General features: G+C 39.9%; 1 protein-coding gene and 1 long non-coding RNA gene across 2 annotated transcripts in view; one reads left to right on the forward strand and one right to left on the reverse strand.

Annotated features, from left to right (window-relative positions):
- The window catches only part of SCAMP1 (secretory carrier membrane protein 1), a 40,986-nt gene extending 21,191 nt beyond the window's left edge, over positions 1–19,795 (reverse strand). Inside the window, exons 1-3 of the mRNA XM_064402902.1 lie at positions 19,518–19,795; positions 7,979–8,056; positions 195–293 (exon numbers count right to left, since the gene is read on the reverse strand). Coding sequence (XP_064258972.1) covers positions 195–293; positions 7,979–8,056; positions 19,518–19,574 — 234 coding nt within the window. The 5' untranslated portion in view covers positions 19,575–19,795. The remainder of the gene's footprint in view (positions 1–194; positions 294–7,978; positions 8,057–19,517) is intronic.
- Positions 19,696–26,055, forward strand: LOC135289373 (uncharacterized). Its single transcript, XR_010352139.1, has 3 exons — positions 19,696–19,772; positions 25,370–25,448; positions 25,922–26,055. It is a non-coding gene; the product is annotated as an uncharacterized LOC135289373 (long non-coding RNA).
- The last annotated feature ends 758 nt before the right edge of the window (positions 26,056–26,813 follow it).

Raw genomic sequence — 26,813 nt, forward strand, 5'->3', positions numbered from 1 at the left:
TTTCACTATAACTGAGCGTCTCCATTTATGAAGACTGACTCAATATAGCACAAATTCATGTATTACCAATTACTTAAAGGCAGTATTAATTTTCATTTGGAAAGCAATACTTATTTACAAAATACATTATTCCAGAAACATATTTAAATAATTATTATTAAAAGGAACCTAATGTCTAAAAGTTGCAGACAAACCTTTGCTATTTGTGTGTAGGAAGATGGTTCTTCTGTTGGTTTCATTATTGCTGGCTGGGTACTGGGTACATTCGGCATTTTCACATTTCCTGGAGGAGGCTAAGAAAACAAAAGACAATTACAGAGAAACATTTTCCTATTCTAATGAATTTCATTATATCTGTAAGAACCAATTTAGATGTTTTAAAGGAACTGCTACTGAAATAAACTGAAAACTTGATATGCTGCTTTCAGTATTTCTAATCTTTAGGAAAAAGACATCAGCTGGGTTCTATGGTGCAGGTTATCTAGCATTACTTTCAATTAACACACAAAGAACTTTAGGAATTCAGTAAAAGTAAATGGAATTTTAATTTTGTTCAGACATGAATATTAATACAGCCAGTAACTGTTTCAGAGGATTGCGGCATTTAAGAGTCATCTATTCATACTCTGAAACACAATGTAATTTATTAATAATGTCTTCCAGAGCCTTCTACTTAACAAAAGCTTATATCACCCAACTAATTAGAGAAGTAATATAACATATGAAACTTTCAAATTCAAGATCCATAATCTACTGCATTACTACTTCAACAATTTTTGCTAGGTATCACTCCACAATTTCTGCTAGGTTAATACAAGTATTATGAATATAATCCCAGCAAAAGATGCATTTCAGCAAAAGTTGCATTTCAGCCATTATATTCAGAGGATACAGACTGTTGCTGAAATACAGTAGTATTTCTTTCATTAAGCACAGAAAAAATACATGTTTTTGACACTACCGTGTACTGATACTTAGCTTCATAATGTGGCACAGGGAAACAAAGTCGTAGTGATCAAAACAATCTTACATGCTAGAAGTTCAGTATGGCTTTAATGTTTTTTCCCAGGTTACTATTCAAAGATCACAGCAATGCACAATAGGCACAGGTGCTATAAATTATCTACAACAGATGAAGAATCTAGTGAAGAAAGCGTCATGATCATAGAGCATTTCAAGTTGAAAAGGACCTGTAAGGATCATGGAGTCCAACTCCCAGCTTAAGTTGGCTAAGCAAGACTTTCCCCTCAGGGACCAATTCTGGCTCTGACTAATGACTGTATGGTCTCTCAAGCATTTGTCTCTTGCTCACAGAATAACCTTCTCCATAATTTTACCAGGCACTGGACTGAAACTTATTGGCCTGTAATTACCAAAGTCTTCCCTCTTAAGTCTTACTGAACACTGGGACAACATTTGCCAGCTTCCAGTCAACTAGTATCTTTCCAGACTCCCATGACCATTGAAAAATAACATGGACAGGACCCACAATATTGATCAGCTAGCTCTTTCTGTATACGGAGATGAGTTGCACCAGGCCCCATTGACTTATGTGCATTCAGCTGGAGCCGTAAATCTTGAACAACTTCAGAGTTTACAAAGACTTCAAGTCACAAGACTACAAGGGTCCCTGGGCCCATCACTGGTGTTATAGATAGAGGTAAAAAAAGGCATTAAATATCTCGCTCTGTCTACACCCCTAATTGTGAGGTGACTGACCTCATCAAATAATAGATCAGTATTATCGCTGAACATCCTTTTGCTGCTGATCTTTTTAAAAGGCTATTTGTCCTCCACCACAGTGCTGTCCAGCTTGGATGTTCATCAAGCTTTAACCACACAAATCTCCTCCCTGCAGTGGTAAACAGCTTCTCTGCAGACCCTCCTGTATCATCTGTCTTTGTTTTCAATGTCCAAACACCTCCCATTTTTATTTAAGTTCTAGAAAAAGATCCCTGCTCAGCCAAGTTGGCCTTCTGACTCACTTCCTTGAATTACAATACTTTGAAATTGCTTGCTCTTGAACTCTTAAAAGACTACTCTTAAAAAAATTACCATCATGCTTTTTAAACACAGTTTGCTCTAAGTCTTCCTGCCAAACTAAAGTACTTATTTTTATAACCCTAATCAAAGCTGAAAAGCAAAAAGAATACTACAGCTACTTATGAAACAAACAGAAATATTCAAATGCCTTGGAAAATCATTTAGCTCCTAAAATAATGCTCAACAAAAAATCCTGCACAACATAGCTGCACAGTCTGGGATTTTCCTAGAAGTGAGTAGTACTGAAGTTGTATCAGTATACTCTCAAGCTCTAGTATTGTGCTCACAACCTGGGCAGCATCCAAAGAAGCTTAAGCAGAAGCAGCCCATTTCAGGGGAAGCAATTCTGTCTCTCCTCTCTCCTCTCGTGACACCCCAACTGTATTACTGCATCCAGCTCTGGGACCCCCCAGTCTAAGAAGACCATGGACATAGTGAGTTCAGAGGAAGGACACCAAGCAGGTCAGAGGAATGGGGCACTTCTCCTGTGAGGACACGCTGAAAGTTGGGTTTGTTCAGCCTTGAGAAGAAAAGGCTCTGGGAAGACCTTCTAGAACCTTCCACTACCTGAAAGCTTAAGCTGGCTGTGTCTTGAGAGAAACCTAGAACGAGAAGCAGTCCCTGGGCTTCTAGACCTTCACAACCTACGAACTCATTCTCCACATGTTCTTTATGCACCCTACATATGCCTTTTGGTCCCATATGATTTTTGATGTGGGACCTACTAGTTCTTTATGGAATTCTTTATGTGTAGCTGTTTTTGTCTGGACAGACTGCAGTTTCAGTTGACAGTTGCAGCTTCTTAATCATTTAGCTTGCACTTGTCTTAGAGGCTCCCTTCACAAAATTAAGCCACAGTTAAAGAATAGTTCAACTTCCTAAAGTGAAAGCTTGTAGTTTGCAGCCTAAGGTTTCAGCAACAGTCAGTTAAAAAGCAATCTGAACACAGTTTAAAAAATTCATCTAACTAAACCTGTTTCCAACACCTGACTGAGACAGATGTTCAAAATATGTTCTCTCATGAATTGATTTCCTCATACAGGTGAAGTTTATTTATTTGGGACAGGTTAAAACTTCCAGAAGTCAGGAGTGGATGATCAGTTTGATTTCTTACAGACTTCTGTGGTTTTCTGCTGTGTTTACATACAAGATGGAAGGATAAGGAACTACCCAGGAATTTACTGGACAAAAAAAAAGTCCATTGAAATATATCTCTTGAAACAACAAGAGGAAATACAACTTCACTAATGATTTTATTCCAGTTTTCTAATACAATGTGAAATTGGTTGCTATACGCATTATTATGTATAGCTATTGTCTTATGTTGGAAGATGTAGCTGGGAGGGTGTACTCTATCACCATCTGTTAGAGGTGGGGCAGTTATCTTCTGTTAATTGGGAAGTTTTCTTTATCTCTTCCACAACCAATCCTCCCTCCAGAGAGACATCTTCTGTTCATGGGCTATTGAGTGTCACTGCATGACTGATAAAATTACATCATCCCACTGTGAGATGCTTCAGCCAGGGGGAGGAGCCAAGCATTCCTACCTGGATACAATCTGAGATTTGGAACACTAGAACAGCCTTTTCCCACTGGATTCCCAGAGGAGCAGCTGTCTTTTCCACTGGAATCCCAGAGGCCCATCTACACCACCACAGGACCTTCAGAGGAAAACTCCACCCTTCCACAGGATTGCTGCTCCAACAGAACCACACCTGTCACTGCAGGAGGACTGCAGCCACCATTTAATGGGAGTGCTACCAACACCCTGACCCACAGGGTGCCAGGTCATATTCTGACTCTGTCAGTGCCGTTTTGTACTACTGCAATTTTTAATTTTATTTATTTTTATTTTCTTCCCCAATAAAGAACTGTTATTCCTACTCCCATATCTTTGTCTGAGAGCCCCTTAATTTCAAAATAATAATAATTTGGAGGGAGGGGTTTTACATTTTCCATTTTAGGGGAGGCTCCTGTCTTCCTTAGTAGACACCTGACTTTTCACACCAAGACAGGTTATATGGGTATACAGGCATATATGGGTGTATAGGCTTATCTATATACAAAGAGTGCTTCAAAAAGTTCAGAACATAGAAGCATGAAGAGATTAAAAGCTTTCTTTAACAGAATTTCATTAAATGATGAAGCAGAAATACTAACTGAATTCTGCTACTAATTGCTGATCTTCAGAAACATGACAAAAGATACAACGCAATCTCCATGGTGACTATTAGAGCTGGAGACAAAACCACTGAAGATCAGCCAAGGACATTTAATATGACATTTACACCATTCCCCAAATATATTTTTTTAACAATCAAAAATAAGACAGATTTTGAAATCTGATAAACATAAAGGGAAAATCCCTAACAAAACTGATTTCTCATGTTAGATACTGAGGTGGTGACATAGGCAATCTAAAATCTCCCATGCTTACTTGCTCTTCTCCATATGTCTTACATGTTATCTTCCTACCACTGAAGGTGAAGGATGAAAAAAAGTCAAGGCATAAAAGTACTGGAAGCCAGTAAACAAAATAAGGAATACTGAGAGAAAGTAGAGCTTACTTTTTTTTCCCATGTCCCATCCTGTATCCAAAAAAGACTGGTAGGAAGTACCTCACTTGACAAAGGGAGCACAACTGAGATAATGTAACAAATATTAGTATTCAGTTTGAAATCACTTTCTCACAGAATAATCATCCATTAAAATCTACCTGGCTTTGAAATGGAGAAATATTTTTGCACTCTAGCATACTTCATTATCCTCCATTTGGAGAGAATGGGGAATCACAAGCACCAGGCTGCAAGGAGACCTCCAGGACCTTGTAGTCCAACCTTTCTTAGTAAAAGCAGGGTCTAAACAATATGGCCTAGCACTCTGTCCAGCTCAATCTGAATGCTGCAGAATCCAACACTTCCCTGGAGATCAGTTGAGGTAAGTTGTTGATCAGGTTATTCTCACTGTGAAACATTTTGCTCTTGTGTGCAATTGAATGTCCCCAGCAATAACTTTCACCCATCACCTCTCATCTTTCGCATGTGACTTCCTGTAAAAGTGGAGTCTCCATCTTCTCTGCAGCCACCTTTCAGCGGCTGGAATATAGACTTAAGGTCTCTAAGACTTCACTTCTCAAAGCTGAACACTGTTTTCTGAGTAGTTTCTCAAATATCAGGCTTCCTAGACCTTTGATTGCCTTTGTGGCCCTTCTCTGGATCCTCAACAGGCTGTCCACATCTTTTATGTATAGCCAGGATCAAAACTGAATGCTTTGTTAATTCTAGAGCCTGCAAGGTACCATCTTGGTACAACCACTAAAAATCTGGAAACTGACTCCCACCAAAACTACTTGGATGCTTTTGCTCTGAGCAGCACACAAAACACACAAATGTCCCTATATGATGGACATCAGACAGGGATACTGACAGACACATGGGTATTTCTCCAAGTCTAAAATTCACAGACCCTGCTTCTACCTCTGTTTATCCAGCCTATGAAGGCATTTACTTCCAAGGTCTCTTCAATTACCCTGTTGTACATTTTTCTTTGTATACACACGTAGTATGCTCTTCTCTTGCATACGAAGCTGTCAAGAAAAGAGAGCTGAGTGCTTGGAATTATGACTATATCCCCAGGTACCTAGGTAGAGTCCTTCAAATGCATATAATTACAGAATAAATACTCATATGTTCAGCATCCACAAGATAAAGCGTGAGGGAAGTAACACATAAAGGTTGATTATTACAGCACTCTTAATTTTTTTAGTCTTGCTCCTGTCAAGAAAACCTGTGGAAGTTCTTTACCTCTGCGGAGAAGTGTTCCTTCAGTGGATAATTTTTATTAATCTGTAAACATGCCACAGATTAAGTGAATCACAGTGCATTGTAGATTTGACCATTGACTTAGATTTCCTTCATTTTCCCAGCTTTTTGAGTAACATCTCTAACAAATAATTTTAATTTTTTTCCAAGCACATCTGACTGTTCAAAGCCAGATAATCTCAGCCATATGCTTCAGTTCTCCTTTTCCCACGAAGCTGCATGTTAAAATAAGTACAGAAATAATAAAAGAAGTCAGAGTAGCTAAAGATTATATTTTTGTAAAACAAGACCTTATTTCTTCATGACTTATGGTCAATACAAAGCGATTTTTAAAGTCTTCAAGCTTCATAAAACAAAATCTAACATAATTCCTGATATTGTGACCTAGGAGAAAATAATTTTGGAGGCTTGCTTAACATTGTTGCTAGCTGTAAATATTCTGCCTAAAACAGCTGATCCAAGGCATATCCAAAACCAAGCTTCCTCTACACAGAATTTTAAAACTGTATGAAAGCTCACTGTTTCATTGCTATGAGAGTCTGCTTTCTCTGCTCCCATTATTTCCCATAGTCTTGCTCAAGTAATAACCAGTAACAGTTGCAATTGATCCTTCTTGTCCCGAAAACTACATCCAGCTCTTAAGTAGCTCTTGGGGGAAACAGACAACAGAACCCAAGGGTTGATCTGAGCAATGCCCCCACCTAACCATAGTGCTGATAAAGATTTGACTCAAGCCAAGTTTGGAAGAAGCTAACTTCTGTAATTGGTATACAAGTATTACCATAAATCAATCACCTTACTTCATAAATAGTGCACAGCCCAGGGCCCCTTGAGCTTTCTCACACAGTAATGGGCTGCACACCAGGACCTCCCCTTGAGTAGGGACACATCTCAGCATTACTCCTCGAGGCAAAGAAATTCTTGCCACAACAGATTTTCAGAAATTGCCACTAAATTTTGAAATCTTAGCTAAGTGTCAGAAAGGACTGATTGTGCACAAGTAGTCCTTTAGATGTATATCACTGACAAAATCTGGGGCTAAGTCTGGATCCACACATACCAAACCCCCTGCCCCCTCAGGAAGGAGTCCAGAATGCAATGGGGCCCTTTCTGAACCACATGACTGTAGAGAAAGGCCTTCTTTACAGCTTTTTCTGACCATGCCCTCTGGGCAGTAATTAAATGTACTTCACCATCGAATCTTGTTAAATAACTTTACCACCACATTTGCATTTGCTATGCATCTTTGTCAAAATGCCGGTTTATATCTATTAATATAAGCTCCTTCTCTCACAAGTCAATTCTGTTGTTCCATCCATGGCATTGCAAATACTCAAATATGAACAATCCCTAACAGCATTACCAGATTTGTCATAAAAATAAGACTGCATTTAAAAAATACAGTATTTAACTGTTTATAAATTATATTGGCAGACAATAACCAGCCACACACATTTTGATAATCTTGCACAAGATCTTCACTATCAAAAGCAGCCACTTTTGCAGAAAAAGGTGGTTACAGTATGAATTTACTAACCTATTTCTTGTATTCCTCCCCACAACAGAAAAGAAAAGCACAAGGTATATTGAAACTATGTAAATTAGGGCATAAAACAACTGTTTCTCTGACATAAATTTGTCCTTTCACTGTTATACCACTATACAAAGCCTGTGCACCGTTATTTAAACAATGTTCTCCTTCCTCTGAACAGCATTTTCATAAAGACAGAAATCAAAACAGAAATCAAAAGCAAAACTCCTGGGTAGGAGTGCCATACTCATAAGCTCCAAAGCTAGTGAAATGCAGAAAACCACAAGGACAGACTATCAGAAGTCTGTAAAAACAGGAAGAATAATTTAGTAAAAACTATCAGAAGTTAGTAAGGACAGGAAAAAAAAAATCTGTTTTGGCCCCTTTTCAGAGGGCCAGTCTTCCTTAACAAGTCAAAGCTCTCTGAAATCAACTTTGCCAATGCATCCTCCAAATACTTAATGGAACAATCTATTCTTCCACTACCTGTAGCCAGTCCATTCTACAACATCAGTCCCAATTCTGAAAATAAAATCTCACAAATGAAAGATTAACAACACGATTAAGAAATAAACGTGCTTACTGTTCTTGAATCAGAGAACGGATTGTATTCATCAAGCCCTGGAGGAACGTTTCTTGTCACTTGTGTAACAGAAGGATCCTAGAAGAGGAAACAGTTGTGTAAATCTGTGCACATGCATATAATCAAAAAGGTGACACCCATATCATTATATCGTATAAAACCAGATTTTCTTTCAAAGTAAAAAAAGGTTTGCTTTCACGAAAGAAGTCTGTAAACATCTACCTCTTTATCTCCAAACAAACACCATTTAATTCTGAGCTTCTTATAAACCTAGATTAACACAGTGTAACAGAAACCCCGTCTGTCATATATTTGATTTGTAAAGGAAAAAAGCTCTCATGAGAAAAGGGAAAAAACCTCTATCCTGCTATATTGACCAGGCATGGACTCCACACCTTGAAAAGCACAAAAGAAAAAAAGAGCTTTCTGTAACCCTTGGACTTCCCTACCCGGAAGTATATCCAATGCCATCCAGAACAGAGAAAGCATTTCATAAGAATGAAGCTAAAATGCCAAAAGCACTTCTGATTCAGGTTCTACTTGAACTAGTAAAATTAAGGAAAAAAGTTTAAGTTTTTTCTACCTCAATTAATTATACAGCAAAAAAGACTGCTTGAGATTTAGCTTGAGAAAACTATTTCAGGAATTAAACATTTCTCTGTGCTACTGACAGGGAGGCTTTGTTCTGCAGAAGAACACAAGTGCCCACCACAATGGACCACATCAACTCAGTTTGAAAAAACCTGTACTCAGTCCATGTGATGCCTGGTTCTACCACATTGTTTCTTTGCCTTAAAATTTTTGCATTTTCAGAATATAACAATGGTTAAAAGGTAGGCTTTCTTGAAAATTAGTAAATCCATTTATTCAATACTGTAAGTTACATATTTACATAAATATACAAATGTCTCATATTCTATATGTACATCACACATACAAAGAGAGCTATATATATACTATTTACTTATTTTATAAAAATTATTTTTAGATATAGCTATTTTCTAATTTCCAACAATCTAGCTCAACATTAGAAAAAACCCTGGAGTTGATAAAGACTGAGAAGAGATTAAATATATAGTTATATATAGTTACATTCATATTCCCTTTTAAGAGAAGCAGAAAGGAAGGTCAAAGAAGTTCACCCCCAATAATGCAGCTGGTAACAACAGAAAACTGGTAACAATGAAGGAAGAGAAGGTTGAGGTACTCAACATTTTTACCACAGTCTTCACAGGCAGCCTCTCTTCCTACACCTCTGAAGTGGATGGATGACAAGAAGAGAACTGGGAGAACAAAGTACTACCCACTGTAAGAAAATATCAGGTTCATAACCACCTGAGGGACCAAAATTTACCTAAGTCTGTTGGACCTGACAAGATGCATCCCAGAGTCCTGAGGGAATTGCCTGATGTAGGTGCCAAGCCACTCTCCGTGACATTTAAAAAGTCATAGCACTCAGGGTAAGTCCCAAGTGACTGGAAAAGGAGAAAACGGTAGCCATTTTTAAGAAGGGCAAGAAGGAGAACCGCAAGAACTACAGACTTTCAGCCTTGCTTCTGTGCCTGGGAGGATGACGGAACAGATCCTCCCAGCAGCTGTGCTAAGGCACATAGAGGACAGGCAGGTGACTGAGGACACCGGTGACCAGCATCCCTCAAAGATCTGTATTGGGACCAGTGTTTAATATCTTCATTAATGACATAGATAGATTGAGTGCACTCTCAGCTAATCTGCAAATGACCCCAAGCTGAGCGGTGCAACTGACACAGCTGAAGGATGGCATGCCATCCAAAAGGACCTGGAGAGGGCCCATGGGAATCTCGTGAGATTTAACAAGTCCATTGTGCAAGGTGCTGCCCGTGGGTCAGAGCAGCCCTGGCACCAGCACAGGCTGGGGATGGACAGATCACAGCAGTCCTGCCCAGAAGGGCCTGAGGGTGCTGGTGGCTGAGAGGCTGGACATGAGCCAGCCATGGGCACTCCCAGCCCAGAGAGCCACACGTGTGCTGGGCTGCATCCAGAGCAGGGTGGGCAGCAGGGCCAGGGAGGGGATTCTGCCCCTCTGCTCTGCTCTGCTGAGACCCCACCTGCAGGGCTGCAGCAGCTCTGGGGCCCAGCACAGGAAGGACATGGACCTGCTGGAGGGAGTCCAGAGGAGGCCACAAAGGTGATCAGAGGGATGGAGCACCTCTCCTATGGAGATGGGCTGAGAGAATTGGGGTTTTTCAGCCTGGAAAAAGAGAAGGTTTAAGAGTGACCTAATTGTGGCCTTCCAGTGCCTGAAGGGAACCTACAAGATAGATGGAGAGACTTTTTATGAGAACATGTGGTGAGAAAAATCATTGCCTCAAAAATTAAAAAATTATATGTTGTCTATTTTAAACAAATTCATGTATATAAGCCTACTTAAAACACCCTCTGGTCACAAACCATTTTTCATTAAAGCATACATTTAGCTCCAAAACAGTATTCCAATGGTCAATGAACAAGAATCACCTTTCCCAAAGATGCACACAAAACAATGTTAAATGCAATTCATTATTAGCTTTCTTACATTTGACTCATCTTTAATTAGTTCTTTCAAAATACCCATGCTGGTGAGTCTCCCTCACAAGCCTGTGACTGTTACCATGCTAGACTCAAATACATTGTTACAACTAAAATATCATCAAGTCTTGCATAAACTGGAAAATTAATAAATTGTTACTGTGTTATTTGCTAAAATGGCTCTCACAAAATACTGAGCAGATGAACCATAAAAAAGAGGGAAAACATGGTGTGGTATGTTTTTTGTCAAAATTCAACCAGAAATTACTTGAAATGTTGAACAGAAAAATACATAAAAATATGCAAATAATGAAATATAACATTTGAATGATACATTGGTATACCAGACTCATCAGCACAAGATCAAAAAAGATGAAGTTAAAACAAAGTTAATATAAGTAAGACAACTTCAAAATTCAATATACAGAACAGTAGAAACTTGTATACAGCTGAAAACTTTCATCTTATTGTGGTATGTCTACTGTAGCCAGCAGCAAAGCCCAGAAACTTGTTGTTCACTCACTGCTCTCTGCAGTGGGATATGGGAGAGAATCAAAAAGGAAAAAGCAAATACAACTTGTGGTTGTTAAGAAAACAGACAGTTTAAAGGTGGAAGAGAAGAGGTGAAGGTAGAGGCAAAAAAAAGGCAACAAAATCCCACAAGACAAGCAAAGACAATTGGTCACTACCTCCCACCATGTCTGCTCAGCTTCTGAGCAATGGTTGCTTGGAACAGCTTCCCCCACTTCCTACCACCACCAGCGAGGCTGCCAAGCACAATGTTATGCAGCATACAAGATCCCTCTGGTCACTGGGGTCCTGCCTGTGCCTCCATTTCCAAAAATCATTAAACAGTGGTCAATTCAAATTAAGAAGAGCAACCTATATTCAGAAATACAACATACAATCAAAAATAAATATCTGATGGAAAAAACCTTTTTTTCTTCAAGTGTTTTCAAGAAGACCAGGGTGAAAAACTCCTCAGATCTCCCTGTACATCTACTGTGACATTCCAACACTAACAATGAAAGAGAACATATGCTGAGACAACAAGGTGTACTAGAGCAACAGTCTTGGCACTCGAAAATAAGTTCAACACTTAAATACATGCAGTGATTAGGGCAAGAAGCCCTTTATCAAAAAGTCCACTGCCATTTTGAATTAACAATTGCTACACCTCTGCCAAATATTGCTATTGTTTGCTAAAGTAGCAGCAGCTCTAAAAAAACCTGAATGACCCAGAGGACATTCAATAACAGCACTATTCAAGTAAAGCTCCATTACCCAGGAAAGGAAGAAAATTACAGTTGTATTGAAATACACAAATTGAACTCCACCAATGCAAGTAGCATTGAAATTCTGCATTCAGAAAACTTGAATTAGACAGTCTAGACTTCAACAGAAGTCTGTGACACAGAAAGACCAGTCATCACAGGAAAAGAGGAATGCCACAGCTGAAGGAGGCAAGGACCAGTCTGGAAATTTGTATCTCTCCTATAACTCATTCCCTGCTAGAACTATCCTCAGCGCTTCATAGTCAGGGTGCCCAGGTGTAGGTGCTATTCTAATTGTTCTGAACACCTACACTGCATCAAGTGACTGATACCAACAGGAGCTACACTTCATATTTCAAAACACTACTTACAATATTTTTGAAGAGATCAGACATTACATCCCACAAAACACAAAAAATTGTTTTGAATAATTTACCTTACACTCATTGCATCTCATTTTAAAAATGGAGCAACAGCCAACTCATCTAAACACAGTGATGAAAACTGTGAAGCACTCATACTCACTGCTGCAGAATAAAAAAAACTAAACCACTGAATTTTGAAATTGTTTATTGGTTGTATTAATTATTCAAACCCTGAATGTGCAGGATGACATACTCAGAAGAAGTGGCCTTTAAATGAATGCTATGAAACTTCTATTTTGCATGGCATGCATATTCTACCGGTTAAAAACAGTAAAAACTAATTTTCCATAGGAATACGTGAATTTATGTTGTAATAACTTATTTTCTGTATCTCATGTTCCACCCAGCCTTATCTCACCCAAACTCCTGCTGGTTCAAATCCAGAGCTTCTGATCTTTTTATTTAACTATTAGTCATACAATCACAAAAGAGAATTAAAACCAGATATTTTTCATATCTAGCTATTGTAGCTATTGATGCATTGAAGTCACATAGTCATTTCAGATGACATTTTCAAGATCTGAATTAGTTTAGGAGACTAAGAAAGTAGAACAACTCAATTTAGCCATTTTCCTTCTAAATCTTTCCTTTTACCTGCTTCTTGCAGTCTTTCTCCTGTACCATCAATCTCAAAACGAAATATTAAGACACTTTTTAAAATCCTGACAAATTCAGTACAAGCAGCAATCTATTTTTTATGCCAAGAATGGAAAAGCCATAAAAAATACCCCAACAAACAGTAACACAAACTCAGAAAACAAACACAGAAAAAGCAGCACATTTATATTTCATATTGGCAAGACCACCTATAGAACTATTAAAAGCATCTTCTGTGCCAAGGTAACAAATTATGCTCACATCACTCAGATACAGATAAAATTAACTGGATACTCAGTTATCACAGAGAGTGTACAAACACAATTAACTACAAACAAGGATGTTGAAAACAGAGCAGAATAATCTATTCTATGTGAGCTTTTACAGCTTTTTTAAAAACAGAATTGAAGAGAATAGATCTCTGTTGTCTAGGAGACCAAAACTAGTCATCAGCCACTAGTTTCACTAACACAGAAGATACTACCAAATTAAAAACTGAAGAAGTAAATACATCTCTAACAATGGTTGGTATTACCCTTCACTGGATATACGTCTAGAATTGCTCCACCGCCAGTAAACAACTTCTAAAAAATACATAATATAGTAATAATCTGAAAACCAGCATCAGCTAAGCTTATACTGTTAGTTGTGATTTTAAGTGAAGGGAATATAGTGAACAAGGAATCAGCCCATCGAAACTGTCATTCATACTGCTGAAAAAACTTTTCACTTTGAGGGATACCTACTCTTCTACCAAAAGACAAAAGCATTTTCTGCACAGAACATTTTTTCAGTTTAGTCCCAAAGACTAGCAAGGAAATAAAACCAGTATTTTACTGCAGACATTAGGAAATTGAATTTATTAACACTAAACCCTGATTTGGATAAAGATTATAATGCTTTTACAACACATCAGCAACTGAAAACAATTTCAAATAAAAATCACTGAAGCTACACAAAACAAAAAAAATTAGTTGGAAAGTAAGATTTAAGTAAGAATTCATCCTGAAGTTTTGTGGATTTTGATTCTGGGGGTAGGAAGAGGTTATAGTAACAGTAACAGTTGTACTTCCTGCTCTCTCTGAAGTACTCCCTAAGACAACACCACTAGGTCAGAAAATTAAGTGTTAATTTCTGTTGCAAAAATGCAATACAAAATGTCTGAAACTGTTGGTCTGACTTTTTTGATTTCTTGACCAAAGAGAAAATTATCCATCACACTTTTCATAAACAGGTTCTGGAGTGTTTCTCCATCCCATAAAAACACCGGATTAAGCCTCTGACATTGCAATTCACACATGTTGAATAAACATTCGGTAAAAAATTCTGCACTTATAATAATAAAAACACCCAAGTAGCCACATAACAGTTTTCATAATTCCAAGTTTTTCAAGTTTATCATATCAAATGCTGCCTGTTATATGTGACATTCATCACAGGAAAGCAGAGTTGTAAAGGGCTCTGAGCAGCCGAGCACGGCAAGATCCCCACCTCTGAAGCCAAGAAGAGCTTCAGAGGCTGATAAGGCCAAATTTGTCCTAAAGTTTGCACCAACCTCATCTTCCAATGGAGTACTGGATGCCTAACAAAGTACCACCCCCATCTCACAGCTGCTCTCAAACCATTCTCCTGTCCCAGCTCTGATATGTGTGTATGTTCCCCTTTGTAATGTTGAATCTCAGTATACAGTGCAATAACAACACTAGGCAATATGTGCTAACACTTCAATGAAAATCTACAGGGAAAAATGCAGCTATATGATACTGAATAAGTATCAAAATGCTTCACATTTTTAACATATTACAGTGCCCTTACAGCACCGATGAAGTGTGCTCCTGGAAGCCAACTTCCATGTAGAACAGCTAAAGGACAATCCACTACCACAATGCTCAGCATTAATTTATGCAAGATTTAAGGGTATTCATAATTTTTGAAGACATGAAGGAAAAGAAGATAGTAAAAATCAGGAAGAAATACCTATATTTTATGTCCTATACTAACTTTAGGACAGACAATTTAAATCCGTATATTTTATATTAAAAATATACTGGAATAAAAACTCAGTTATGCATATAGGCGTGTGACAAAACTTCTTCATTTTAAAGCTGCACAAACATTTTATGTAATAAGGGTCCCAATTCTTAAAAAAATCAGGACTTCTCTTTATTCCGCTAAGTTTCTATCACTTTAGCTTCACCTCAGCAACCACAACCTAAACTGTATAGATTCTGCTGCCACAGAAGGTAACAGTCATTTGCACAACTGCTCTCAGTATCAAACCTCTCAGTTGTATTTCCCACCAAATCAGACAGGAAATTAATTTGTGCTCATGTGAGTCAAGATTAAGCGTAATATCTAACTTATAACTGGAATTACTACTGTGCTTAGCTCTAGTGACTCAAGTAATCCTGTGATGTTGCAGTGTGTTTTTGTTTTATTAGTAGCTTTATTGTTTGATTTGTAATTTGGTAGTTTTCTTATGCCGTTTCCTTTTTGTTCCCACCTTTTCCCAGTATTTTCGTCACTTTTCTTGTTGTTAGTTACTAGTTTCTATTTCTCCGAACTATCAGTTTACTGAAACTCCTCCCTTGGGATTTTTTATTGGTTTATACATTGTGGTTCCCACCTTGTTTTTTACTCCCAATTCTCCTGATTTGTTAAAGATTGTACCCTCCCCTGAGACCTGCCCCCAAATATGAGCTCCTTTTTCCCCCCGATCGGGGTGCCAGGAGGCAGAAGAAGGGGAAGTTTACCATCAAATAAAGTTACCCCAGGACCGGTGTACTGCTCTGCCTCTCTTACTGCACCACCAGCTGGAAACTGGGATTCAGCAGGGCTCAAGGAGGGGGTCTGCCACAATTCAGGGCAGAATTGAGATGGTTGAGAGTACCTCAACCATCCAAACCAGAATGTCAGTCATGGCAGAACTACCTAAGATCTGTCTTTCTGGAGCAACAACTCAAAGGTAGTCACAGCCTGGATCCCTAATCCCACTCAAAGAAACTACTCAAATACTTAGCAATACATACATTTGAGGTCTGCTCTGATTATGCCCTCCCACACTAAATCTGATGAAGAAAAAAGAAAAATCTTTCTATGACAGTGATTTGGCATTTCCCTGAAGGTCACCATTCATATTTGAACAGAAATGTATCTTAGTTTTCAGGACTAGCATGATTTCTATGGTGTCAAATACATGCATCTGCTCAGAGCTAAAACATCAGATGAACTGACCCAACAGAATTTATCACACAACTCAGTCTTTAGGGTTCTCATTCTACAGACACCAAAAAATAACCATTTCACATGTTAGGATAATTAACAGTCAGTTTTCAAACCTTTTGCCATCTGACAGCCAAGATCCAAGGGCGTATGAAATTCATAGCTCTATTTAAAAAGACTTCTCTGAGTAGTAGATGGTTCACTTACAAAAGAAAAAAAAAATCAAACCAAGAACACAGAACCAACAATTTTTATTGTAGATGAACTGCTGATTGTTTCAGAGTAAATGATACTTACACTGAATTTTGAGACTGCTATTTCAGAACCTTTGTAACTGTATCACCTCCCAAGACAGAAGACTAAAACTATCACCTATCCTATGACATCAAAAAAAAAAAGGAGCACAAGGAGACAGCTACACTAGAAATGTGCTTTTGTTTTGTCATACAAAATTTATTTCATGCTGCTTTACCCTATTTAAGACAGATTGTCAGGACTTTGAGGATTCCCAAACTCCTCTTAAGTGGTCAGACCCCCACTCCTCACTAACACCTTACCTGTTTACTTTCACTGCACACGATCCTGACCCTGGCCTGGCTTTCTAAGCTGGGCTCAGATCTGCCTCCTCTCTATAGATCTGCCTAGCACTGAATGCAGTTACCATCACCACATCTGCTCTGCTCATCCTGTTTGGGTGCTGTGGGACTGCAGCATTTGTAAGTGAGAACTTTACAAAATGTGAATTCACACTCACAAGCTATGACTAGTGCTTCTTACTAAACAAAATGAATAGACTTCGTTACTACCTCACTTCCAATCATGTTACCTGAGGTTATACCAAATGTGTACTTCTTCATATTGCTGATACATCATATCATAAAAGGATTCTCACATCTTCATTTGTATGGTAGGTGGATGCATTTTCTCCTGCACAACCTTAATGCTATCAAAAGCTTGTAAATGTTAGCATGTCACTTATCTGTTTGTCACTTATCAGTACCTCTGACTTTCAGAAAAACACATCTTTTGGATTTGTTGGTATAGCATTCAATATGCTATTGCCATTTATTTAGAGAGGAAAACTATTACTTCAAAAGCATATCTGACTCTGGATTCAGTTCCAGTTTGTTGCTTTTTTAAAGCCACAAATAATTTAAAAAAATGCAAAGGCTAGGTAGCCACTTGTCTCAAAATCCACACCACCTCATGATCAAGCCAGGTAAGTTAATTTCAGTTTTTCCAGAAGATAATTTATTTTTAGACTTCCAAAAGTATTAACTACACAAAATACTGAGCACAAGGTGTTTATGCTTTATCTTTCCAGAAAACACTTTTATTTGATTCAACATCAAGCAAGAAGCTCTGCTCTAATCTTTTTATTAAAAGGCACAGGAACAGTTACAGGAAACCTCCCATGCAGATCACAGACAGCTAGTAAAACCAAAATGTTTAAGGAAAAAAAAGCATCTATCTTTAGACCTTGGCAACAACTCTTCCACCTGATGCCTTCCCACTACCCCTTCTCTGTCATACTACTTTGTGATTTTACATTAGCCCAGGAAGCAGCTTCAAAAGCAAGGAAAATAACTAATCACATCATACATAAAATTATCAAGCAACAACAAAATATGACTACATTAGGATAGTGTTTAGACAATATGACTTAGGCTGTAAGGGTCCCTCTGGAAATACTGGTTCTATGCATAAAGTATTTTAAAACACATAAACTTAAATACATACATGCATTACTACCCACTAATTTCAAAGCTGTTCTGCCAACAAGATGGCCATCAAGCTTTAGCTTATGTATGAGGCCTTTTGCCCCTTCAAGTTGAACACACAGGTAAGCAATGGCATACAAGATAATTTTCATGGGCAGTAGAATGCGATGGAATTTGGCAAAGGCAGAAGGAAGGGAAAAAAGCCTCTGAAAAAGTACACAGCTTTCTTGAACCATCTTCTGCAAATGAAGAAATCCAAACACAGAACTTCAAGTTACAGAGAAGCTGTTAAAGAGTCCTTTTATCACTGTGCATGGCAGATGAGAAGCAGAGCATGGATTCTGCCCAACAGTAACAAAAGAAGTCATTCCCTACAGCCAAACTGGAATAACCTTTTGCACTTTAAGCAGTATCTTCAAAGTGGAAGTATAATTCAGGTGTGCACCTAGCTTAGGTCTCACAGCACTACCCAGGACAAATTACACAGCCTGATGAGCACTGCAAAGACAGCTATTTTGCATCTAAAACCCCTTACTACGCTGGAATTTTGCTAGATGTTATTTGATTAACTATTACAAGAAGGATGGAAGTAGGAGAAAAGTCATAATGTATTTCTGTTGCTGAAGACGCATTCTAGAATAACACCTTTTCAGTGTTTGGTGCCAAAAAGAACGGTCCTCACCAACACTGGTACCAGCCCAAACTATTGTTGGCAGCAGACTCAACACCAGGACTTGTGTTCACCTGGACAACTGTGTACAATAAGTGAAAACAGACCTTAGCCTAAGGAACTCTTGCCTAATGAATGCCATTGCCTCTGTTTTATGACCATAAAAACTAAACTAATGACTCAGACCAACTCTAATGAAAATATGTTAGGAACATTATGCTTCCAGCATCTATGCAGACAGAAGTATGCTTGGCTTGAAATGTGACAGCTCAATTTTTAAAAACCTTTATTATTCCAGCTAACACTCTAAATTTGCTGCCATCTTTTCTTTATCTGTGCTTTAAAGTGCCTGCAAAAAGTCTACTCATATTATCAAAGTGGGTAGCTTCAGAAGTTAGTTGAAGTGGATTCAAACAACAAAGAAAAAAACAGGAGGGGAAGCATCCAGAGAGGTCAGTTCGTTTTGATAACTGAAGCCAGTGAGTGAAGAAAATTCACAGATGTATGACAAGTCAACAATGCAAAAACTAAAAGCTTTATAGCACATTACAACAAAGCAGTTTGAGACGAAGCATAGAATTCATGCGCAGCCATTGGTAGCCTGGTTACTTCAGACAAAGGTAAGGAAACAAGTAAGCTTAAAGGCAGTGGGAGGAGGCTAGAGAAGAAGAGAGAAAATTCCCTAATTCATTAAGTTTAACTATTTGGCTCAACTAGATGAAAGAAAGAAAAATATAATAGTAGCATTACCCCTAGCACAAAGCTAGGGTCAAAATACCCCAAACTTTTCTCTTTTCTTCCATCAAAATAACGCATATGAAATACGACCTGTATTATTTTAGATACAGAAGAAAACACGGAGCTCTGAAGTTGTGAAACGCTGCCTGTCCTCCGCGCCCTGCCCCCACCCCCACTCCGAGTCTCCGTAGCCCACTCAGGGCACAGACCCCAGCCCGCAGCTGCCACGGGGCCCTTCCTTCCTTATTCCCTTCCCCCTTTCCTTCATTCCTTCCTTGCTTCCTCTCGCGGAAACCCCGAGGCTCGGCGCAGACCGACACCAAGGAAACCTCACGGCTCCCTCACCTTGAAAGGGTTGTTGAGGTCCGGGTCGGCGAAGGGGTTGCTGTCGAAGTCCGACATGGCGAGGGCAGGCGGGCGCTGCGGTCCCCGGCCGGCGGCTCTGCCCCTGCGGCGGCGCCCGGACAGTGCCCGGCGCAGGCGTCCCCCCTGCGGCTGTCACAGCCCCCGACACAGCCCCACGGCCCGGGCCGAGCCCGCCCCGCCGCACCGACCAGCCACGGACCGCCCAAAATGGCAGCCCCGGAAGTGAAGCTACGGGTGGGATGGCCCTGGGAGGGAGAAAGGGATGAAGGCGGAGCGGCTGCTCCCGGGGCGGGCGGGAGTGGAGCTCATGCCTGAGCCGGGCGTGGGCGGGGTGAGGGGAGTGCGGCGTGCGGGAGGAGCCGGTTCCAGGGCGGGCTGAGGGTTGGGTGTCAGCTGTTGGTTGGAGGGCCTGCGGTTACGCGCCGGCGTCGTGTTCGCAGCTGCTGCGCTGAGGCAGTGGGGGCTGTGTCCCGCCCTCGGTGGTCAGCGCTGGCTGGGAGCCAGGGGTGAAGGAGTCCCGGGATTCTCCGGAGGGCAGCCGGAGCGGGGGGCGGGCAGGGGCGGCCCGGCCCCCGCCGAGCCCCTGCGGCCTCCCCGGCCCTCCGCTCCCGCAGCCGTCAGGGCGGGTCGGGACAGCCGGTCCGGTCTGGGGAGTGAAGTGGATGTGCGAAAGTAGTCAGAAAGCCTTACTTGGTAAAACACGAATTTACTCTCTCGCTCCCGCCTCCTGTTGGCATGGTAAATACCATGCCAACCGGTTTACCCAGCTTGTGGCTGCAGGTGACTTGTACAAAGGTTCTACAAGGACGGTAGGGAAGGTTCGGCTTTGAACCATGGTCACCAAATCCTGCCTCCGTGGGAGGAAGCATTAAAAAGACTCTTGGAAGTATTCAAGCATTTCCAACAGTTCAAAAGACTTCAAAAATACTTCCTCAGAAATGCTGACAGTGCAGTTTGAAAAACCTGGTCCAAAAGATGCAAATAAATGCAAAGGAGCACCTTTGGTCCAGAGTTATGGTTGAAATGTGAAATTCAGTGCTACAAAACGGTCTACATTGATGCTGCACTTTGAAAATTAGCAAATCCTGAATTTCCTTACATGCTTTCTAGAGAAATTATTTGAGGTTTCATTTAAATTAAAAAAAAAAATTAAAAAGAGGTTTGAGGCAGGTCAGATGCAATGGTTATGGCAGTAAACCTGTTCTTTTTTGCTATTCAAATGTGTATTTCCCCTCCCTCCCCACATAATAATGTAGACTGTGAGGCACACTAGTGTTAGCACTTCTCTGATTTTTAATATCTCTTCATGTATCATTACTCTGATCTTCGTGCTGACAGTCACTACAATCGGGCCATTCTGCCAACAGGCCAGGAAGAGTACTATATGTAAACGAGAACTGATTTTGCATGGATCAATAGAGAAAGCAATACTTTGCTTCAGGATCTGCTCTGATTTATGCAGACGTTTCTCAGTTTTTGTGAAGTACGGTGAAGTATACTGCCAGACATAAAATGGTATGGAAGTGGGACAAATCATAAAAGCATAGCTTCTAAGCAAAACACTTTCAACTTCTTGGTTGCTGTGACGTGTAAAATACTTTAAAAAAATTTACAAGGCAGTTGTTGCACAATCAACAAAAGTACATTACAGTATTATTCCCTATCATACATATATCTCAGTTATGATGACAGCACATGAAATCATGTTGTTTTCCAATATTCACCCATGGCCATATGTGTCATGGCTCAATATATGTTGATAGTCCAAATGCTATCTGTGTTGACAGTCCACATGACAACTGTGTATTTGCTTCTCTTTGAGCTAAACATGAATGAATGCATGCATGCATGAATGAATGCAAGTTTGGATGAAAAGAATGTGTTTTCCTGTATGGTTGCTGGTGCTTCAAATCACACATTTGACATTGTGACATTTCTCTGATAATAATTCGTGCACAGTTACAGAGGAATAATCCCTCTTGTATGCCTTTCAAGGCAATTATGAAACTGAAATAGGATGTTTTCTTTGAAAAGAATAGTACGTGTTTTACAAAAACATCAGGTTGGCATCCAATCAGCTGATGGGGTTCTGCAGGGCTCTATCCTCTTCAACACACTCATTCACCTGGACATGGGATTCAAAGGAATACTGTGTGCTGGCAACATTAAACTGGGAGGAGCTGTTGACTCCTTTGAGGGCAGAGAGGCTCTGCAGAGATAAAAACAAATTAGAGAGGTGGACAATCACCAATCATGTAAAGTTTAACAAGGGCAAGTAACAGATTCTGCCCTGGGATGGGGCAAACCTGGATCTACAGACAGACTGGGGAATGAGAGGCTGGAGAGCAGCACTGTGGAAAGAGAGCTGGGGGTCCTGGCTGATGGCAAGTTGAACATGGTCAGCAGTGCCCTGGCAGCCAGGAGGGCCAGCCGTGTCCTGGGGGGCATCAGGGACAGCATGGCCAGCCGGGCAAGGGAGGGCATTGTCCTGCTCTGCTCTGAGCTGGGGCAGCCTCACCTCGAGTGCTGGGGGCAGTTCTGGGTGCCACAGTGTAAGAGAGAATGAAGCTATTGGAGAGTGTCCAAAGGAGGGCTATGAAAATGGTTAAGGGTCTGGAGGGAAAGCTGTATGAGCAGAGGCTGAGGTCACTTGGTCTGTGCAGCCTGGAGAAGAGGAGACTGAGGGGAGACCTCATTAGAGTCTGCAACTTCCTCGTAAGGGGAAGAGGAGGGGTAGACACTGATCTCTTCTTTATTGTGACCAGTTTGAGTTAGAAAAGACGCGATTAGCCAAGGATGCCCACCCTGAAGAAACCCTCTCGACACTGTGCTTTCTAAATGTTTTTTTTTTTTTTTTTAGAATAATGTACTTGCAGTTAACTGTTTCTAATTCTGTTACAAGAAAGAGCTCATAAATTCTTCATTCTGATTTATGAAATGCTAAAAAGTGTATTGAAAAATAATGCTTAGTAGAGAATAGGTGAATTGCTGTAGACAAAAATGTCTTAACTGAAAATTCTCAAGCCTTCTGGAACTGCTTTAATTTATTGCTTTTCAATAACTGAACCAGAGGCTTTCTTAGCAAACAAAACTATCATAATCTGAATTTACTTTTTTCCCTCAGAAAGAGGAGTTCAAGCTACTTCTGTGAGAGCTGTACTTGGATTCTCATGTTTATGAAGTCTTGTGTAAAGAACTGACTTCATATTATTCTTTCAAATCCTGGTTGTCTCAATTTTCTGTGACTTGTGGGATTTGCAATGTTTATGCCAAACTCAGGTGGTGGTGAGGGAGTGCTCAGATCAGCTGACAAGAAAATCTATCAGGTTTTTTCAGTCTAAAATGTTCAAGTGCTGAGTAGACCATCAAGTGGTCCATCTTGATCAGTAGTTTGCTCCAATGAAATAGAGCACAGTTTTACAGAGACTGGACCTTCAAATAACAAAACCAAGCTGTAACAAAGACCTTTTTAATTCTTTAACTTTAACTCATATAAAAAGTGTTTCCTCTCACAAAGTGGAGAAATCTTTCCAGCATCAAATGCTAGCATGATGGTTAAAAGACAGCAGGGATGATAAATGTCTGTGTGCCACAAGAGCACATAGCTAAGACTGCAGATGAGCAGAATTGCTGGCATGGACGACTGGATGACTGCTAGAAGCTCACATAGTAGAAACAAGGAGTAGAACATTACGGTAGTACAAGTTACAACTTCAGATTAGATCATGTGTACAACTTCAGATTAGATCATGTGCAGATACCACTTGTAAAGCCTTTGGGCATAAGACACCTAGTCTGTTAGGTAAAACTGTAACTGAAGAGTTATTCAATAGTAGCTTCTACTGATAATAGAAGAGTTATTCAATAGTAGCTTCTGCCAAATGAATAATTTGAAGTAGCAAGATCATTTTTCTAGGCTTTGCAGCAAAGACATTTACTTGCAAAATTTTGGAAATATTTTAACTTTAGAGGGGAGAATAAAACTGTGTTAAACAGGCATTTCATTGTAATACGTGAAGATAATGAGCTGCATTATTTCCCAAAATCTTTCAAATCAGTCTCAAAGAAAAATGCATGGAAAAAATAGATGAAAGGTCAGAAATCATAGTAGCATGCAGAACTATACATGCAGACTTTCATTTCACCTCTTGTTCTTATTATCAAGGAAGCCCTGATTCCACAAGATAATTTCAGTTTCACTGTGCCAATAATCAAAATCTCTTTGTTTCCAGAGTGTTGGCTAATATAAGCCTGTTTTAATAGTCTGAAGTTGGAGCATTAGTCTTTTTCTGGGAGTGGGGCAGCTTAGCCAGTTCTACTGTCAGAAGTTACAGTAGTACTCTTTTCTGAGTAGAACCAGCTTACCCAATTTACAGGAGGCAGTGCATAACCAAGTCAAGCCCCTGTAGTCAACTAACAAGGACAACAGTGAATGCTCACAAGCTGGTGAGCACCTTGCCCTTCTTATAAGAACCCTGACTACTTTCTGAAGCTCTACACTTAGATTTTCTCACTATGTTACAGAGTTGTAGCAAGATATTTGGAATTCTTCTGTAAAGAGAAGAATTCTTCTGTAAAGAGAAGAATTCTCCTCTCTTTGGGAGGAGAAGAAGGATTTTCAAGGCAATAGTTGATTTGCAGAATGGAACAGGTAAGTGGTACACAGCCAGACTGCAGTAATTTTGCCAAAAGCCAGCCTAGTACTGCCAAGTGATCTTGTGCCATGCATGCTTATGCTCTATACCACACTTGCTGTGGCTGTTGCTGCCCTGGACACCACCCCAGACCCACACTGAGGTAAGAATATATGAATGCAGACAGTACTCCTCATGCCCCTCAGGAGGATCAGAATTGAACTTTATTTTACAGCAGAGAACTAACTTCTTGTATTTGCTTCTCGAAGTAACTGATTTTACTGATGTCCAGGTGCTGTAATGGCATGCTGTGTATTAACAAACTCATGCTAGTGTTGGCTTCAGGAAAGAATCACTTTTGCTGACTTAGAATGACATTTCTCAATGTCATATTTTCAAAACAAAGGTATATGAAAAGTAAAAGCTGTCCTCAGTGGAGCCATTAGATGCTGCTGCTCTTCTTATTCCATTTAGTTCTATTGTAGTATATCTGTTCTGGGACAAAAAGTAAATCATCAGCAAATCATCCTTCCTTCTATTTTTATCACTGTGGACCAGTTGCTTGTTTTCATGTAAGGAAATCCCCTTCTCCCATGACAGGGATTGCCTTTATTTTAGGATTGTGCAGGTGCATCATAAACGTCACTAACAAAGTGTATTCATTCTTCCCCCTGACTGAACTTGTCTGTCTGTTCCCTATCACACAAACAGTAAAGGTAAGAGCCTGGTAGTCACTGGCACTGGCCAAAACATCAGGATGTAATCATGTAACAAAAGTTACTCCTGCTGGAAGAACACCTAGTTATTTGTCTAGAACAATAGCAATTTTCCCCGCCTTTCTAAAGAGTCATGACTGGTGTGGAGGCAGCCACACACTGCCACAAATGCTACCTTTACGAGGATAGCTAATCTATGATGAAAGCCAGTGTGAGGGTGCAGTGAATAGTAAGCTGCAGTCATGAGGGAAGATGTGACAAAGCAAACACATGCTGTTTGGGAGTGAGGAGTGCATTCCAAGCAGCTTTGAAGTGAAGCCAAGAAGCACTGACAGTCTGTCCTGCTTGCATATGTTCCCTTTACCAACTTGAGAGTGGGAGGAAGAGCAGAAGCTAAGGAAAGTGATAAAAGAGCTGTTTCAGCCAGTGAGATCTCAGTCTCTGCTACCACTGTATTTACTCTTTCTGTATTATATTGCAGATGCTTGTCTCCTGTGGCCCTTTTTTTACATCTTCCCAGCCTCTCCTCACATCTGCACCACTCAATAAGAAGTACACAGGTAGCCATCAGTGGGAATTTCCTAGACAGTGGCATAACTTGCACCATGATCCCTTCCAGCCAAATGATCCTGAGAAATAACTTTTTAGTGTGTCTCTCATCCTTTCAATATTAAAATTGTGCTTTTGTAATTGAATGTAAATAGTTGTGTGGGTTTTTTTGGTTTTGGATGGTTTTTTTGTTGTTGTTGTTATTTTATGTTTGGCGTTGCTTTTAATCACTTGTTTTTCTCATAATTGCTTTCAATTTCAATTTCACTTTCACTTTCAATTTCAATGAAAAATAATTCAAAATTGTAGTCTCCAAATGTCAGGAGTTCTGAACAAATAGAAAAAAGCATAAAAGATGAAAACCAAGAAGGTGTTTTGGTATCAATTCAACAATATACAGTTTTGTAGATAAAATCTAGGATTTTGCGTAAAATAGATCAGAGTGCATTCTTCACAACTGGATTCTTCTGATTCTGTTGCACAGGTCCAAGTAGTTTCTTCACACAAAGCACAAAAAATGCAAGTTTTTGACTTGAGGCAGCCTGGTGTCATTCCATCTCTACAGATGTACGTTCTTTCTGAATATGACCATTAGTAGACAAGAAGTCTCACGCCTGGTACAGAGAGCCTCAATAGAGCTGTGTCAGGACTCGTACCGCAGTCATCTGGCAGGAATCCATGCCTCTTCTGCTGCAGTCACTATCCCATCAAAAGCAAAAGTAGCGTTTGCGGTGCTGAGTGGTATCCTGGATGTAGGCAGTGATTTAAGGACAGGTTTCTTTCTAGCCTGTAATGTAGAACTCTAGTATGATACACAGAAGGCCAGCTCTTCCGAGGAGTGCAGTCCACAAGAAGTCCCAGAGGGAAAGATGATGAACAATTGAATAGCTCCACACAAAGCAGTAGAGTACCAGGCTTCTCACCATCCAGAAACCTCCATTAATAGCTCTTGCTAACTGAGCAACAGTGTTGGAAATGTGCCCTCACATCGGAACTGACTCAGACCTGTATTCAAACAACATGACAGTGCACAACTGCGTGTGTGCCACAACAGCTTTAGACAAAAAGGGAAATTTAAGACAGTCACATATAGTTTGAAGCTAAATAATGGATATAAAAAAATAAAATTACTAAATCTACTGGTGAAATTTGTCTTGCAGTTTATCACACTGCTGGGAAGATAAAGTGTGGTGTAGTTATTCTGAAGGCTGTAATATCAGACGTGAAGTGAAGCTGACAAAAGGATACAGAAATAAACAATTTAAACATGAAATAGGAAGGATATAGTGTTGAAGGAAAATCAGGCAGATTTTGGTTCAGTGAAAGGAGTGATTTCCAGAAATGTTAACAAGCAGAAGAAGAAGAGATGACAGTAA

Source organism: Passer domesticus, chromosome Z (assembly GCF_036417665.1).
Source record: "Passer domesticus isolate bPasDom1 chromosome Z, bPasDom1.hap1, whole genome shotgun sequence".
Classification (NCBI taxonomy): domain Eukaryota; kingdom Metazoa; phylum Chordata; class Aves; order Passeriformes; family Passeridae; genus Passer; species Passer domesticus.